The sequence below is a fragment of the Dipodomys ordii genome, unplaced genomic scaffold (genome assembly GCF_000151885.1).
Source record: "Dipodomys ordii isolate 6190 unplaced genomic scaffold, Dord_2.0 Scaffold20, whole genome shotgun sequence".
Lineage (NCBI taxonomy): Eukaryota > Metazoa > Chordata > Mammalia > Rodentia > Heteromyidae > Dipodomys > Dipodomys ordii.
Window position 1 is genome coordinate 15752865 of NW_012267236.1, and position 17371 is coordinate 15770235.

General features: G+C 40.8%; 1 protein-coding gene across 1 annotated transcript; it reads right to left on the reverse strand.

Annotated features, from left to right (window-relative positions):
- Positions 1 to 539: 539 nt before the first annotated feature.
- Kcns3 (potassium voltage-gated channel, modifier subfamily S, member 3) lies at positions 540 to 16680 on the reverse strand. The gene is made up of 3 exons (XM_013013591.1): positions 16569 to 16680; positions 14677 to 14854; positions 540 to 2542 (listed from the first exon to the last, which is right to left on the reverse strand). Exon 3 carries the CDS (start codon positions 2481 to 2483, stop codon positions 1008 to 1010), a length of 1476 nt encoding a protein of 491 aa, XP_012869045.1. The 5' UTR covers positions 2484 to 2542; positions 14677 to 14854; positions 16569 to 16680; the 3' UTR covers positions 540 to 1007.
- Between the last annotated feature and the right edge of the window lie 691 nt (positions 16681 to 17371).

Here is a 17371-nt window from a genome sequence, read left to right on the forward strand (position 1 = left end):
ACCCTTTCTCACCCCATAGAAAGCAACAGTGGCACATGGCTGTCAGCCTGAAATACAGGGAGGCTGGAACGGGAAGACTGCAGTTTCAGGCCAGCCTGGGCAGAAAAGTCCAAGAGACTCCAGCTCAGTGGAGGGAAGCTGGACACAGTGGCACACTTCTATTATCCCAGCAACTACAGAAAGCTTAAAATGGGAAAAATTGTGGTCCAGACTCATGCCTGAACAGGGAACAAGGCTCTATATGTATACTCATTACCTTGCTCATGTAATTGTAACCCCTCCATATGGTATTTTCACAATAAAAAAAACTTACTTACTTACTTAAAAAAAAAAAGACTCTATCTTTAAAACAACCAGCAGTAGAGAACCTGGTTCAGCAGTAGAGAACCTGCCTCAGTATGATGCCCAGAGTGCAAACCCAGTATCATCCAAAAATAAAAATATGTGCAGGAAATATATCTGAAAGAGTTCATATTTCATCTGTATGTCCCAACCACATGCATGCTTACTTTCTCGACATAAAAACATCCAAGACATTCTCCGTACTGAATTAGGACGTTTATTGGGCTCCTAATTTCCATGCCTAGAACATGAACATGGATTTACATGCATTGTCTCATGTTGTGGATCTTACATGCATGTACTCTTCAGTCAGCTGGGCCTCTGATTCTACTCATCAGTAAGTTAGCTCAATGTGAGTAAATGACAAATACAGAATGATACACAAGCCGTAGCAACTAATCCCACCCAATATCAGTTACCTTTTTTCCCCCAAAAACCGTATCACAACGCTCTCTTGTAAAAAATAAATTTCAGAACAAGGCATTTAATTGAGAAAAATAAAGATAATTCTATCATTTCAGAATTCAGCAATGAATGTCCAACTATGGCTAAAAGGTACACCCTGAGAATTACATGATTTTTTTTAACAAACCCATTGAGGTTTATAAAGCTCTGTTAACCTAATGTCGGGAAGGGACACAAGATACAGGCACAAATGTCCCTGCTCATTTGACTGTGCATTTCTCCAAGGATGCTGCTTGGTAAACATCCTCATGGTCTTCAATGCTTGAAGCCTCTGTGGACTCAGGATCGCTCACCACGATGCCCACAGAAGACAGACTCGCAAGGAAGGCCTGCACCCGCTGCGCATACACGTCCCTAATGTTAAAGTAAGGTAGCTCATGACAGGTCTCTGGTGGCTCCTCACTACACTGGTCCACGTCAATGTCTTTCTGCTTCTGGTAATACTTGGAAAACTTGTTGAAGATGATGGTGATAGGAAGCGCCACTACCAAGATGCCGCAGATGATGCAGGTGCTGGCGATGATCTTGCCAGCCAAGGTGACAGGATGGGTGTCTCCATAGCCCACAGTTGTCATGCTGATGGTGGCCCACCACCAGCAGATGGGGATGCTGGTAAGACTGGATGAGTGGTCATCTTTCTCCACAGAGTAGATAAGCACGGAGAAGATGGAAATTCCTACGGATAAGAAAAGCAGCAGCAGCCCCACTTCGTGATAGCTGTGTCTCAGCGTGGCTCCGAGAGATCGAAGGCCTACTGAGTGCCGGGCCAGCTTCAGAATTCGGAAGATCCTCATGAGCCGGAGGATCTGGACTACCTTACCCATGTTTTCAATGTCCTCGCTTTCTTCTTCCTTGGTGTCTACGGCCAACGTGGCATAAAAGGGAATAATGGACACAAAGTCAATCATGTTCAGAGGGTTTTTCCAGAATTTCTTTTGGCAGGGAGCAGCAACTAGCCGGATAGCAAGCTCTCCGGTGAACCAGGCGATGCAGGCAATCTCCACCCCGTCCAACACGGGGTCATCCACTTCCCCGTCCTCATTCTGGAACTCAGACATGCTGTGGACGCACATAGCCACGATAGAAGCCAGAACCACGCTCAAAGAGGAGATGGCAATCAGCTTGGCCGATAGACAGTAGGCTGGGTTTTCCATCCGAATCCAGATTTTTTTCCGGAGTTGTCCAAATCGCAACTGGTCAAACTTCTCCAGCTCCTTCTCAAACAGAGAGGACTCTTCAAAGGAGGAGTCGGTGCTCACATCATTGCTCTTCTGGTCCCAGTCCTTCTCGTGGCTTTCCTCCTTGCGCTCTTGGTAGCGGCTGCTACAACAGGAGTCGATGAAGAGCTCGTTGATGCCCCAGTACTCGATCTCCTGGCAGAAGGAGAATACACACAGCTCCTCCATGACGTGTAGCTTCCCCGTGTAATAAAAATTTAATACATATCTGAACAGGGAGGGGTTCCGATCAAAATAGTACTCTTTATCGGCCACGCTGTAATCATCACACAGCTCCAGAATGGCCTCTTCAGAGTGACAGGCAAGCAGCTTCCCCAGTCTGGTGTGAGGGAACCGCAGGAGCGTGCTCTGATCCACCGTCTGCTTAAAGCCCCCCACGTTCAAGTTGACAAGCTCCTCGTCTGGTCCAGGGCGATGGAAAAACTCACCAAACACCATGATGGACACAGGAGGTGGAGTGCTGGCTGGGAAGGGAGACAAGGCAGATCATGCAGCACCTTGAAGGAACATAAATAGGATTATACTGGGTCCCAGCTTTCACTTTTCAAGCTTCTTTTTCCCAGGATGATGGGCTACACTAAAAGCAAAGCCATATATATACATATTTATGCATACATATATATGTTCATGTGAATATATATGATTATATTTATATATTAAGATAAGATATAAAATAAATCTAAATATAAATACAATATATTACTACATAAAATATATAAACACAATATAAATAAAATAGATTAATGTATATCATATATAACATATGTATGATTACATACTTTGATAAGAAAAAAGGCAAAACAGATACTTTTTCCAAGAGTTAAGTTTGAATCTAGACACTGGTGGCTCACACCTGTAATCCTAGCTACACAAGAGGCTGAGATCTTAAGACTGCTGTTCAAAGCCAGTTAGGGAAGAAAGTCCTTGGAACTCATTTTCTCCAACTAACCAGCAAAATGCCAGAAATGGAGCTGTGACTCCATGAGCAAGAAAATTAAAAGGACAGAACTCAGGCCATGAGTTCAAGCCCCAATAGTGGTACTTGACCAAACAAAAAGCTTGACTTTAAAGATCTATTACTTTTCCAGAAAGCAAAAAGGGCTGCTATAGAGTGCTTGAGAATTCTGATTCCTATTTCATTATTTATTAAGCTGTCAAACATCACCTCCCATCTCTGATGCCCAAACGCCAACACACTCTAGACCACTTACACAATACATATGTCTTCACAGTCCCAACTAAGAGGTCCCCCATGTTTGAGAATGCACAGCTCTGATGTGATGGGCTAGCTGATGGCAGACTTGTGCCCTTCTCTTCCCTGTACCCTGGCTCAGGGTACAGAAAAAGCAAGCTCCTCTGCACTTGGCCCCCAGCCTACCCACTGGAAACTTAGCTCATAAAAATGATGTGCGTTTCTCTTTACGCTCCAGTGAGTTATTCCTTTTGTGAGTCTCATTTCCTATGAAGCTGAGCAAATCAAGAGGATATAATTATCTCTCTACCTTTAAGTACTGACTATCTTGGAGCTATCGTTACATTTCCTCGGATGGTGTTTCACGTATGTCCATGTGGAAAGAGGCTGCACCAAGGAAACCTTCTCAAGTTAATTGTACTATCAATGTCACAACACAGAAACACTCCCCTGTCACCCCTCCCCTCCTCACAGTCTCCTGAACAACTCTCATCAATGATTATCTCGCTATAGAGAGTCTTCATTGACCAAGCACATAGCCAATTTCTAATTCTGACACTAATCAGGATGTACCAGAACTATTTCTCAAGAAAGAAGTAAAGGCTGTTGACCATCACTCAATTAATTCAATGATGCTTCCTCAGGGCAGGTGGAACAGATAAAGGATAGCAGACAACCGTGTACTGAGTTCTCATCAGGTAGGATTAGGTGACTAACTCACAAATGTCATTTAATCCTTCCAAAACTATCAGGAAGGCATATGGTGAAAATGGCTGCTTAGAGGACTTGAGTCCAAGATCACACAATAGGTAAATGAAAATTGGAGCCAAGATTCTAACCCAGGCTCTCCAATACACAGACTCTGTCTGCCCTTGGTTTCTTCTTTATTATAATCAGTAATCCAGGGTAAGAAACACAACATAAGCCAGTCAGGTATGCTCAGGATTATTGAGAAAAGTACAAAGACTCTTTCTAGAGAAACTCTGAAGTTTCAAAACAGCTTGGGTAGTGAAAGACCCAGCAAAGCTGACCGAAGTGGACAAATGGTGTCCCACTGCAGCAGGTGTATCAGAGACAGACGGAAGGCAAATGATGAAGGGGCTATTATATCAATCCAGAGAATCTGGACTTTTATCCTGTCAGCCAGACCACTACAGGGTCTTAACCAACAAGTGAGCATGGTTGCAATTGTGACCATGACTTAGGTGAATCCCAGTGAGGTTCGCCTTTCTGCCCTTGGTATCATGACATAGTATGAGGATCTTACTAATTGCCCGTTCCAACCTAGATGCTTCTCAGCCTCCAGAACTCTAAGCAAAATAAACTCCTTTCCTTTATAAATTAAAAAACTAATCATCAGCCAGGAGCCAGTGGTTCACACCTATAATCCTAGCTACTCAGGAGGTTAAGATCTGAGGATAGTGGTTCAAAGCCAGCCTGGGCAAGAAGATCCGTGAGACTCTTACCTCCAATAAACCAGAAAACCGGAAGTGGTAGTATGGCTCAAGTGGTAGAGCGCTAGCCTTGGGCTGAAGAGCTGAGGGACAGCACCCAGGACCAGAGTTCAAGACCCATGACCAACCCCCCCCCAAAAAAATAAAACTAATAATCAAAACAATGAGTCTACTGACAGCAATGTAAAAAAGATAGAGTGTTAGAATAGTATCTTGCAAAGATGCAGGAAAGAAGAGGCAAGACTCAAACTCCCAGGGTGGGAGTACATGCAAAGAACAGGTGATCAGATTAAGAGAAGTTCATCAGATACAACTGATGAGACTTGACAAGGGATGAGAAAGAAAAGACCAGGATGTAGACAAGCTAAGGAGGCTGCATTTACCTAATCTGCCTTCAACTCCATTAAAGAAAGCAGAAGGTCAGGACAGAATGTTTCTTCCCTGATGCTCTGGAAATCCAAGGGTATCAGTGAGAGAAGATTCCTGACCTGAAAGGATACAGTGTTAAAACACAGCCTCTGCCTTCCACATCATGAGTAATTCTATAGCCATGAGAAATACATGTGTTTCCAGGCATTGGGGGCTCGCAGCTATAATCCTAGCTACTCAAGAGGCTGAAATTTGAGGATCGCAGTTCAAAGCCAACTCAGGCATGAAAGTCTGTGAGACTCTTATCTCCAATTAACCACTAGAAAACCAAAAGTGGAGCTACAGCTCAAAGTGGTAGAGCACTAGCCTTGAGCAAAAAAGAGCTCAGGGACAGTACCTAGATCCTGAGTTCAAGCCCCATGACTGACAAAAACAAAATAAAAAATAAATACATGGGTATTTGCTCCCAAAACACCAACACTAAATGTGTCCCATAAAACTAGAGACACAGCATAGCTTGACATAAATTCAAAGGATTTAATGTCCTCTTCTAAAAGCTCTATTGCCCACACTTCTGGTTTTGTTTTTTAAATTAAGTATCTTTTTTGAAAGGCCTAAGTCAGAGCTCCTGGCTTGATCCAAATATTTATGTAACTTAGGTTTCTGAAAGCTAGCTATGCTCATGGCAAGTAGAAGGGTAAAATGTTCCAAGAAGCTCGTTTAGCTAAGCTGACTTTAATGGAAGTTATCTGCTAGTAGGTTATGTTTCATCTTGTTGTCCTGGAAGCCCACAAAGCTAGAAAGCTAGAGTCTGTTTGTGGTCTACAAAATGTGTGGTCTGTTTCCCAGTGTCTCCACAGTGACTCCTCTAAACACCATGACTGTCACCCATGTCAGTCCATGTCCTCCTTGCATTTCATTTACTCTACACCAGTGAAGGAGAGTCTAAGTCCATACATTTCATTAAACCAAAGGTCTCTGGTTATGGTACTTTCAGAAGAGAGGGGGAGTAAAGCATTTCTTAGGATCAGAATGACTGCTTTAGTTCAGAAGGCAAGCTGCAACCTACCAAGTAGAAACTGGCTTCCCTGGCTGAGTCTTGCCTACAGAAGCTGACTAAGGACAGATGACAGAGCTCCCCTCCCACTGTTACACAGTGAAGAAAGCATTCATTTATGTAGCCAGTCTTACGGCAATTACAAACTGTCCTTTCTCCTCATCCTGAGATTGGTTAATTGAGAACTGAAAGAGACAACTAGGCAACAATAGTACAGATCAAGACAGAAGCCCAATCCAGGGCTTCATGACCAGCCCAGTACTCTACTGGTCCAAAGATTTGTCTACATATATTTCTGTTTCCATATGATACATATATTATGTGTTTACAATACATTTGTTATATATATTTTATTATATATACACCTTTGTGTGTGTGTGTATATATATATACACTGTATATATATATACATATATATATATGTATATATATACACACACATACACACATGTCTTTCTATATACACACTTGGATCTCCATGACCATGACTTCTACATCTGAGGATTTAACCAATTGAAGATTAAAAATATTCCAGGAAAATTATTCCCTAAACAAAACAGACTTCCATAGGTAGTAGAATTCCTATTGTAGACAGTATTACAAATATTCTCAAATATATAAAATATATAGAAGGATATGCATAGGTTTACTGCAAATATTGCATCACTTTACATTAGAGACTTGAGCAACTACAAATTTGTGTGTCTATAGGGACCTCAAACCAATAGCAATGGATACTGAAGGATGGCTGTATATATACAATCTATGTGAGTATAGATATAGATACAGATATTTAGTTACTTGTTGAAGATATTGGTCAATTCATTTATAACCCAGAAATGTGAATAGCTTCTAATTCTGACTCAAAACACAGAAAATAAAATAAAAATAGAAAAGGAAATTGATGAGGTGGAAACAGTTCACAGAAAAAAATATGCACATTGAAACTATATTGAAACATTATACCTAATGTATCAAATTACAAACAACTAAAGACTAAATATCCCTCTGTGGGAAAGCAGCTACTCTCCATAGACATTGTGAAGGGAATACAAAATGAAAGAGACCTCCTAAGGAGAGGAATTTGGCAACATTTAGCAAAATGACATAGGTCTTGAAATATTGCCCAATGATAGACCAGCAAAAAACAAAAACAGTGAATGATTGGAATCAACTCAAATGTCCGTTGGTAGAAAACTGGCTGAAAGAAAAAGTTACAGTCCACCTCAATATGCAATGTAGCAGTGTGGTTTCTACAATAATTTGGCTGAGTGAGAAAACACAAGACCAAGCTACAGAATAGGTTGTTAAAATGTATCCAAAAAGTGAGAATTATAAATATATATGCACACCTGTACATGTACATACAGGTATATATTTGCCTATGCATGTATAACACACACACACACACGCATGCACGCACACATCTACATAAAGAAAAAAGTACATCAACCAAAAAAATAATACAAGGATTTTCTATATGGAGAGGAAAAATCAACAGGCTTTTGAAAACATAGTTGGAAGTCCAGCTTTGAAACCTTCTAAATTTTAATTAAACATCAAAAAGGCATTTCATAAAAATTAAACCTCTTTATGCATCAAGTTGATGGCTTAAATTCAGAGAAACAAATGATCTCAATATACACTAAAATGTAACAATTTGTACATCCCTACTTATATATATACATATATATATATATATATTCCTAAGAACAAAAGAAGTATGATAGAAATTTTAAAATATGTTTAGCAATCATGTGGGTATAATTACTCTGAAACTTCCATACACACATAGGATAAAGCAAATAAATGTTCAGTTGGCATCAGTAAGTTCTCCTGAGCTTTTAGGTGTAAAAGTTAAAGAAATTACAGGAAATCCCATTGATCCTGAATTTGGACTGGAAATGACAATATGAATTTTTTGCGGCAAAGGAACATCTTACTTCCTAGCCCTGACCACTAAAAAGGCCTAGAGCAAATGGCCGGATGCACACTGCTTCATAGTCACCTAGATCTGCCCTTCAGAACTGAAGCATTCACTATCACACCTACTGAGAGTGTTAATACTAACTCCCTCAGCTAAGTCCTTCTTTGGGAATCACTCTCATCCAAACACAGTTGCCTTGCTCCAGATCCTAATCCTTCTCCATGCCAGCCCACATCCAATGCCATGTTCATAAGGGGGGCAAAAATACCTAGCACCCTTTAAAAGGTGAGTATCTCAGTTCTAGTGAGCTAAAATCTTTGTTGGAACCTCACCACAGCTCAAGCCCTCTCTTGCCCCATCTTGCTCCACTCCATCCCCACAGATGTTGATCCCAAGGACAGACACCCACAGGCTACCTGCACACAAATCTGTCTTAGTCTATTTCTTGCAAAACCTAACAGTGAAGACAATTTGTATAGAAGCAATGAGCATCTTGAGTTCTAGCATACCAAGACAACGCAATAAAGCTTCTCATGAAAACGGAGCAAGGGGTCCTTGGATGAATAGCTAATCCCAGGTCTGGTGGTACAACTTTAATCCTTGCTATGCAAGAGATTGAAATTAGAATGATCACAGTCCAGGTCGGCCCTGGATAGAAAAGTCCATGAAACTCCAACTTTGTGGAAGAAGTTGGGCACAGTGGCATGCACCTGTCATCCCTGCTACAGTCCTAAAATGGGTTTATTATGAATTTGGCATATGCTTGAACAGGAAGTGAGAGCCTATGTCAAAAACAGCCAGTGGGGGGAAAAGAGCTAGAGACATGTCTGAGTAGTAAAGTCCCTGCCTAGCAAGCATGAGACCCTAAATTCAAACCCTACTACTACCATAAAGAGAGAGAAAGAGAGAGAGAAGAAAAAAGTAAAGGAAAAAATAAAACTATAGATCGATATTCCTTATGAACATAGATGCAAAAACCTACAACAAAACACAAGTAAACAAAAGCCAAGCACATAAATCCCCCTGGGATTTATCTGAAGAATGTAAGGTTGATCCCACATGTATACATAAATCAAGACAATATATGCATTGCCACTGACTGAAATGTCACTATGTATTATATGGCTATCTACAAAATATCCACAGTGGGCAACCTGCTGGAGACAGGAAGATGATTAGTGGCTGCTAAGAGATAGCAAAGGAGAGAATGGGTATGCTAATAGCTCTGGGTTTCTGTGGAAGGCGGTAAAAAAATATTCTGGGATAGGATGGTTATACAAACTTAACATTTAAATAGTATACTAAAAACAACAGAATTGAATGGTTTAATGATATGACATGTAATATATCTCAACAAAGCTGTGACTTTTTTTTTGTCGGTTATGGAGCTTGAATTCTGGGCCTGGGTGCTGTCCCTCAGCGCTTCAGCTCAAGGCTAGCGCTCTGCCACAAAACCACTGCCAACTTCTTCTGTTTATGTGGTGTTGAGGAATCAAACCCAGGACCTCATACATGTGAGGCAAGCCCTCTACCACTGAGGAAGACATTTGACTTAATCTATTGATTCTCCTGCTTACCATTAAGTCCGATCAGTGCGAAAAACACTACATAGAATATTCAGCCACCCTGTGCCTCTTGGTGATGGCAAAATGAGAAGGAAGGAGAAGATGTCAAAAAGTATAAGACCATCACTGAACTGAGAAAAACTACATTGATTGAACTCGCTATAAACACGTCTAAACCCCAAAATTTCTTAGTTCCTTTCCTCCTCTCCTGGCTTCATTCTCTGAAATCTACTCAAAAAATAATATAACTATATAATTATCAAAGCTGACTCAGGCACATATACCTACATCTAGGGCTGTCTTTGATAAGTCTTGCTTTTCTCAGAAAATGAAAGGATCAGCCAGTTTTTCTTATTGAGTAGAACGATACATTAAAACCAACTCCATAAAAGTCAATAGATACTTAAATTCTTTTTGCCTTCCACTTTTCAAAACAAAATCTATATAATTCATTTCATCAAAGGAAAAAATGAACAGGCCATTTTCAGCAAGAATACTGTAATCTTTTTGGAGCACCCATCCAAAAGTTTCATTTCATTGTGGTAAATGCAAAAGAAAAAATCATTTGGGTTTTTAAAAAGAGTATTGTCTTGTTAAATTCAACTTCCAACTACATTGCGTACTATGCTTTCAATGTTCGTTGTCCTCCAGGATCCCAATACCCATGTGCATCTGATCCAGAGGTTCACATATTAGAAGACTCCCAGGGCAACAATCTTAAGAGGTGAAATCTGATGAGAACAGGTTTTGCCAAGGCAGGCATGGCCTCCAGAAGGGATCAAGGTCATTCTTTTGAAACCCCCAGGAGGGAATTCTTTTGGTATTAAAGAAAAAGGTTGAGCCCTGCATTGTTCTCCCTGGCTTCCGGTCTTATCCTACGACCTCTAATGCATCAAAACTTTCGAGCTAAACAAATCCTTTCCTCCATAAATTACTGGACCTTGGGTATTTTATTATAGTAATAGAACACAGATTAGTAACCTCACTTGAGAAAATACCAAATAAAATCATGTAAACACAAACAGAACTGAAATCTAAACCCAATCCAATCAACACCAATATCTCCCCAGTCCCTTCCCCTTACATGGGAGCCTCCACCCTCCCTGTGCATTTGGAAATGGAGATGTTAATGGATTTGAGTTCAGCCCTTCTTGAATGGATGATTTTATAGCATCTAAATAGTACTTGCAAGGAATCTGGAAGGACATGACCAAAGCCAGAATGTAAAACATGGGAAACTTCCAAGAGCCTTTCAGATTGAAATCTTTGTTCCTAGGAACAGCACTGCTTGGATATCCCTAAGGCCCTTTCATGGATCACTGGCTCCAGGAGCTATCCATCCCTATCCACAGAGGAAGCTTGATGTAAGTGTGAATCCCACTGGATATCTAAGCCACAAAACTCCATTCTAGCTCTCTTCTGTATCTGACATGCTTGCCAAGCATGGGCCAAGGCTGGCAACACACCCGTGGTATATTCCCTGGCTTCCGAGGCCACCCAATTTCAGAACATTCATAACCTGAACCAAACTCTTATATGTTGAGTGAAACAAAATTAACACACTGTGTTCCATTATTCACACTGAGCCAAAAGATATATCAGACAAACATTGAGAGACAAAGCCTAGGGAAACTAATATTTGAATTGTCTCATGCCAGCTATGTGACCGTGGCAAGGAAGACTCTTCAACTGTGAAATGAAATGCCAAACCCAACTCAATGACAAGATAATAAATGCAGTATTGGGGTTATAGCTCAAGTGGGTACAATGCTTGCCTAGCAAGCGTGAAGCTTTGAGTTCAAATCCCAGGATTAAAGTAAACAACTAACAAATGCAAAAGTCTTTTTGGAACCATGACTCACAAGACCTATGTAAAAATTTACTCTAAAAAATGTAACCTAGGTAAGAATGACAAAGAAACACATGAGGAAATGCTCATCATCCCTGGCCATAAAGGAAAAGCCAATCAAAACAATTTTCAGATTCCACCTCACCCTGTTAGATTTTCCAACATTGTGAACTTGAATAACAAATGTTGGTGGGGATATGGGGAGAAAAGAACCCTGTTACACTGCTGGCGACATGTATACTCTAAACAGATCTTCCCTGTGACCCAGACCTTCCACTCCTAGACATCTACCCTGAACATCATGAGCCCTGGGATATAATAAATGATACAGGTCTCTAGGCCGTTCACACACAGTGAGACCAAAGGAGGATACTCTCAGGAGAGAACAGAGAGGCACACTGCTTATACACATCTGATCATATGAAGTAATATTTATCAAAATGAACTCCAGGAAATAAAAACAAGAGTTTTGGGGTTCTTCTTTTCTATTTTTTGTTTTCATTTATTTTTGTCCTGTTTGTTTATATGTTTTGGAGAGTGTAAAGGGGGGGTCAGAAATGGAGGGACAAAGGGTAAACAAATACAGCAATGATACACACTGGACACAATGCTGAAAATGAACTTTACAACTTGTGGGCAGGGATGGGAGGGAAAAACTGGAAGAGAGCAAGGGTAAGGCTGACATTATCCAAAAAGAAATGTATTCTTTTGTATATGTGCCAGTCCTAGAGCTTGAACTCAGGGCCTTAGCACTGTCCCTGAGCTTCTTTAGCTCCAGGCTAGCACTCTACCACTTGAGTCACAATGCCACTTCTGGCCTTTCTGAGTTGTTTGTTAGAGATAAGAGTCTCAAAGACTTTCCTGCCCAGCTGGCCTCAAACCACAATCTTCAGATCTCAGCCTCTTGGGTATCTAGGATTATAGGCGTAAGCCACCTGCACCTGGCTTAGAAATGTACTCTTTTTTTATTAATATTTTTTTCTTTTTTTATTGTGAAAATACTGTACAGAGGGGTTACAATTACATGGGCAAAATAATGAGTACATTTCTTATCAAGCATTGTAGCCTCCTCCTTTGTTTCCCCTTCCCATCACTTCCCATCCTCCCCCCATCCCCCCAACCCTTCTCTCCCCCCAAAGTTGTAAAGTTCATTTTCGACATAACAACTTGTACATCTCATTGTTGCAATGGGTCCACCTGTATCCCTATTTAAACGATTTGTTTTTTCCCTTCCCCTCCACAAATTATACCAACATCAAATACAGTGAAAGCAGGGGTTATACTGTGGGGAAGGGACATACAAAGCAACAAAGAAATAATATCTTAGGGTTAGAAATGTACTTTTTGCCCGAGTTTTGCAACTACAAGCCCTCTGTACATCACCTTTACAATAACAATAATTTTTTAAATGAGGAATAACCTGGAAGTCACAAAAATGTAAAAGTATAAAAATAAAAATATGGGCTGGAAAGTGGCTCAGGGGTAGAGTGCTTGCCTTGCATGCATGAGGCCCTGGGTTCGATTCCTCAGCCCCACATAAGCAAAAAAGAAAAAAAAAAACAGAAGTGGTGCTCTCGCAAAAGTGGTAGAGTGTTAGCCTTGAGCTGAAGATCTGAGGGACAGCGCCCAGGCCCAGAGTTCAGGCCCCATGACCGGACCAAAAATAAAATAAAATAAAAACTAAAAAAATAAAAATAAAAATATGACCTAGGGGTTGGTAGTTCAGTAGAAATAAGTATGCCTAGCAAGTGTGAAGCCCTGAGTTCAGTCCTGAGTAACACACACACACACACACACACACACAGAAGCTAAAAAGACAAAAAACATCAAAACAACAAAAATATGGCTTAATGCAATAGTATATTTTCCTTCCTTCCCCGTTCTTGCCTCATTCCTTTCTTTTCTGCTCCTTCCATCCATACAGCAGTATTAGCTCTGTGCTAGCCCTATTAGATCTCTGCTTGGTGTGTGGCTTCTCCTCTCTGGAAACTCCAGGGATCTCTGTATTCTACACAGCACATCTCCAAGCATTGGGATGCTCAGAAGGCTGAGTAACTTAGTGAGCCAGAAAGCCAGAAAGCTGACCTATTCATAAAAGGCAAAACCTCACAAGGGACCACTTTTCAATAAGGAAAATACAGACTTTTCCCCAAAAGGAGCTGCTCACCCTGCATCTCTAGCCACATTACTTCTCCAACGGAACCCCATTATGTGGAGAAGTACACTTATGAATGTCTGTAACAGGAAGGTTCTGGTAGTCAAGAGAAGGAATTGTAGAGAATTTGAAAGGACCCAGATCAATTCATAGTTCCCTGTCCTCTGCCTCCTCTTCTATTCACTTTCTCTGGCACCCCTTATATAAGCCATTGTATCAACATCACTCACAGGATGATATAAAAGACATTATAATACCCTGTGACAGATGCTTAATAGGATATACAGACTGAAAGGAGCAAAAGAGAAAAGGCTATAGCTACAGAGGACAGCAGCTGACTCCTTCTGTGTAGGAGTTCAGTGGTTCAGAAAGTCATCTGTTGTCCTCTCTATAGCTAAAGCCTTATACTAACTACTGTTCACAGTCTAGTAATAAGATACTCACTTCCAGACCAAGTATGGCAAACTTTAATGCTCCAGCAGCCAAAATAGTTCATTCAAGCAAATGCAGGGTTTGTTCGGGACCTTGCTGAACTATCTATCCTTGTCTAAGTAGACAGGATGCATTATATAGTTCTTTTGGGGGAGCAGAGGTACAGTATAGACATAGCCTCCAGTGTTTTACAAAGATATGGAAACTCTGATTTTTACATTTGTAAAAATAGCTCAAATTTCATTAGACCCATTCTACCATGCACTAAACATTGTTTCCCACAGAATATGCTTCTGTAACCTGAGCCACACTTATACCAATATAAGTTCTAGGGCATTTATTTTTTTAGCCAGATGGACTCAAATAAGAGGAATCATGTCACAATACTAGTGGTGTTACATATATGCCACAGAATGTTCCAAACTTGGACTAAGACATCACTCAACATTAATCCAACCCTTCCAGGCACAGCCCTTTCTCTTTCAACTACTCACATCAATTGCTCAATGGATTTTATCCAGAGAATAGCCTAATTGTTCTAATTATTCATGTTACTGTATTGTTCATTTTCTTCTTCCTCTGCTATACAACAGCTGTCAAGAGAAAAGTGGCAGTGAGAAGTGACTCTTACCTTTGTGGTGGCGATGTCACACACTCTGCCTTCATCCTGCACAGTAGAACATCCATCATCATCCAAGAAGCTCCGCCCTTCTTCCCTCACTGGAATGTGGGGTGCACACAGGCATTGAGCAGCCAAGCCTGTCTTCTGGTTATGCAAGCCAAAGCAATGGCTGGGAAATCACTCTCACCTGAAAAAGAAACCATCCACTGAGTTGCAACTCCAAGGAAGAAACATAGCCAAGAATTCTATCACAGACTCCATGCTCTGAGCATGTAAGCCTTAGGGCCCCATGAAATTGTCAGGGAAGTGATATTCTTTTCCTCCTCTGAAATCATTGCTCGAGTTGAATATATGAATAGGTATAAGGGCTCCCAGAACTTGACTGTAATAGAATGTTTCAAGCATCACTATGGATTGAGGGAGTAGCCAAAATAATCTAGACACTAGAAACTCTCATCTCCCACATAGTTTCCTCACAGGGGTGTTAGTCTTCTAGTCAGTTCATTCAAGATATATATTGTAAACTTCTAAATGAACATATTTTAATCCATTTCAGAGTCCAGCTTCTGCAGGGGTTGGAACTCCAATAAAATTAACACTGTTGCTATAATTTGAAATCCATAGATTTCAAAGGTGAGACACATTCCATTTTTTTTCTCTATTGGCCCATTGACAGATTTCACAGACTGGAAATGATGACAGGTACTAATGCAGAGTCTTCTAATTAATGTGTGGGATGTATGTGTGTACAGTGTATATGTGTATGTGTGATGCATATGTGTGCAAGCACAAGTGCAAATGGGTCCAAGGAGCTTGAAATTTGTGCCAAAACAAACAGAAAGACAAACGCTCAGTTTTTCCTCTCTGAGTAAATTAAACAATTCAAAAACCATTTCCATTCCCAACCAGGTAAGTCTTGTCTCATGTTGATGCACCCTCACAAATTGTAGGAGCATCTTAACATCCATCCATTGATTTTCATGTTTTCTAATCTACACTAGGTCCAAAAGGGAGGAGGAGAAATAAATATTGATTCAGAGCAAAAGCATGCCTCTGGCTACAGTACTCATTAAACAAACATTCCTCGTGGTTTCCTGATCTTCAGGGTATTACCTTCAGTGCTGGGACCCCTGAACTAGATGTTCTTGAGTCTAGCCCCAAAGCTCAGCAAGTAAACAAGTAAGTTTCCTGATAATGTACAGCAGCTGAAGCAGAGCCAGCTAGAGGGCAGAGAGTCCCAAGTTGTCCTACCAGGGGAAGAGAAAGCCCTGGGTATATATCCCTGCATTTCAGAGGGGGTAAATTTCCACTTCTGGCAGTGGTGATAATGCAGAAAGACTTAGAAGCACACACAGATCTACCCAAACTCAATTCACGGACAGAACAACTCTTGGTAGAGATGGCAGAGAATTCTCAACAGGAATAAATAATAGCAATTCAGGAGATAAAAAAAATCTCCTCCTTCCCACTTCTTGATCCTTTCCTTCCTCCTCTTTCCTCTTCCTCCTCCTCCTCCTCCATCTTCTCTCCCTTCACAGTCTCCCAGTAGCATGATTGGGTCAGCCTTAAATATTTGCATTGCAATGAACCAGAAATGCTGCTGAGCCTTTATAAAAAAGAATCTACAGTGCACACATATAGTCTTTCTTGTCAGATGCCTTTCCAACTATAGCACCTTTCAAGAGAAGGTAAGATTAATTTGTCTGGAAGATAATTAATTAACTCCAAACAGCTTTGATAACAGTGTATTAATAAGGGATGGAAGAAAATCACAAGGTGCTTAGACTATTCAGCATTTCAAGAATCTCTAAGCACTGTCTCTTCACAGAAAGGTCAAGTCTGTCTCAGGGACACGGGGTGAGGTTGCCAAGTACATCCTTTTATTTAATAGAAACTGGTACCTCGGGAGCCTTCAGGCAATGTCTCACGAATGAATGACAACTTAGCTGTCCTTTTCACTCTTCCTGCCACCAAAATTCAGAATTCCTGTGCTTGATCCATTTTCTGTCACCATGATTCCTACTAAAAAGAAAAAGATTGTAAACCTGGATTTTCAAAAGACATGTAAGACCAGTCATGAGTTCTTACTGTGAATTTATTCACGCCCCCTGTAAGAGCATTCCGATTTTTGGTGTGATTTTCCTCCACACCAAATGATAACTAGTATTCTCTGAATTCCCACAATATGCCAGGTACATTGATGAGATATTTACTCACACCTCCTCCACCTGCAAGCAATGAATATACTACATATTATTATTCCCATTTCATAGGTGAGACATTGAGCTTCAAAGAAGCTATGTCTGAAGTTCCATATGTAAGGAGGACCAGAGCCAAGACTAAAACTAGATGAGTTTGTGTGACTTCATTTACTGTGGACATCAACATTCCTTTTAGCCCTTGTAGAAAGAAGGTCAATGGGGAGTTAAGCGAAGTGGGTAGAACGTGACCGAAGCCTCAGGATCTGTGTGAAAACAAAACTTACATCTAACCTATTCCCTGCTCCCTGCTTGACAATCTCACTCAAAGTTTCTATTTCTTTGAGTTCCTGCCAATGTGAGTAGAGGTGACTTGGTCAAAGAAGCGAGGATTGGTTATGATTTACCTCTTAGCAGGTTTCTGACTCTGCTGAGTGATTCAGCAGGATGCTGGCAAAGCACATCAAGTTCACTCACTCAAGGATTGAGTGAATTTCTGCAGAATT

Coding starts and splice junctions, on each gene's coding strand:
- Kcns3 (XM_013013591.1), bottom strand. CDS start 2,483: ATGGTGTTTGGTGAGTTTTTCCATCGCCCTGGACCAGACGAGGAGCTT.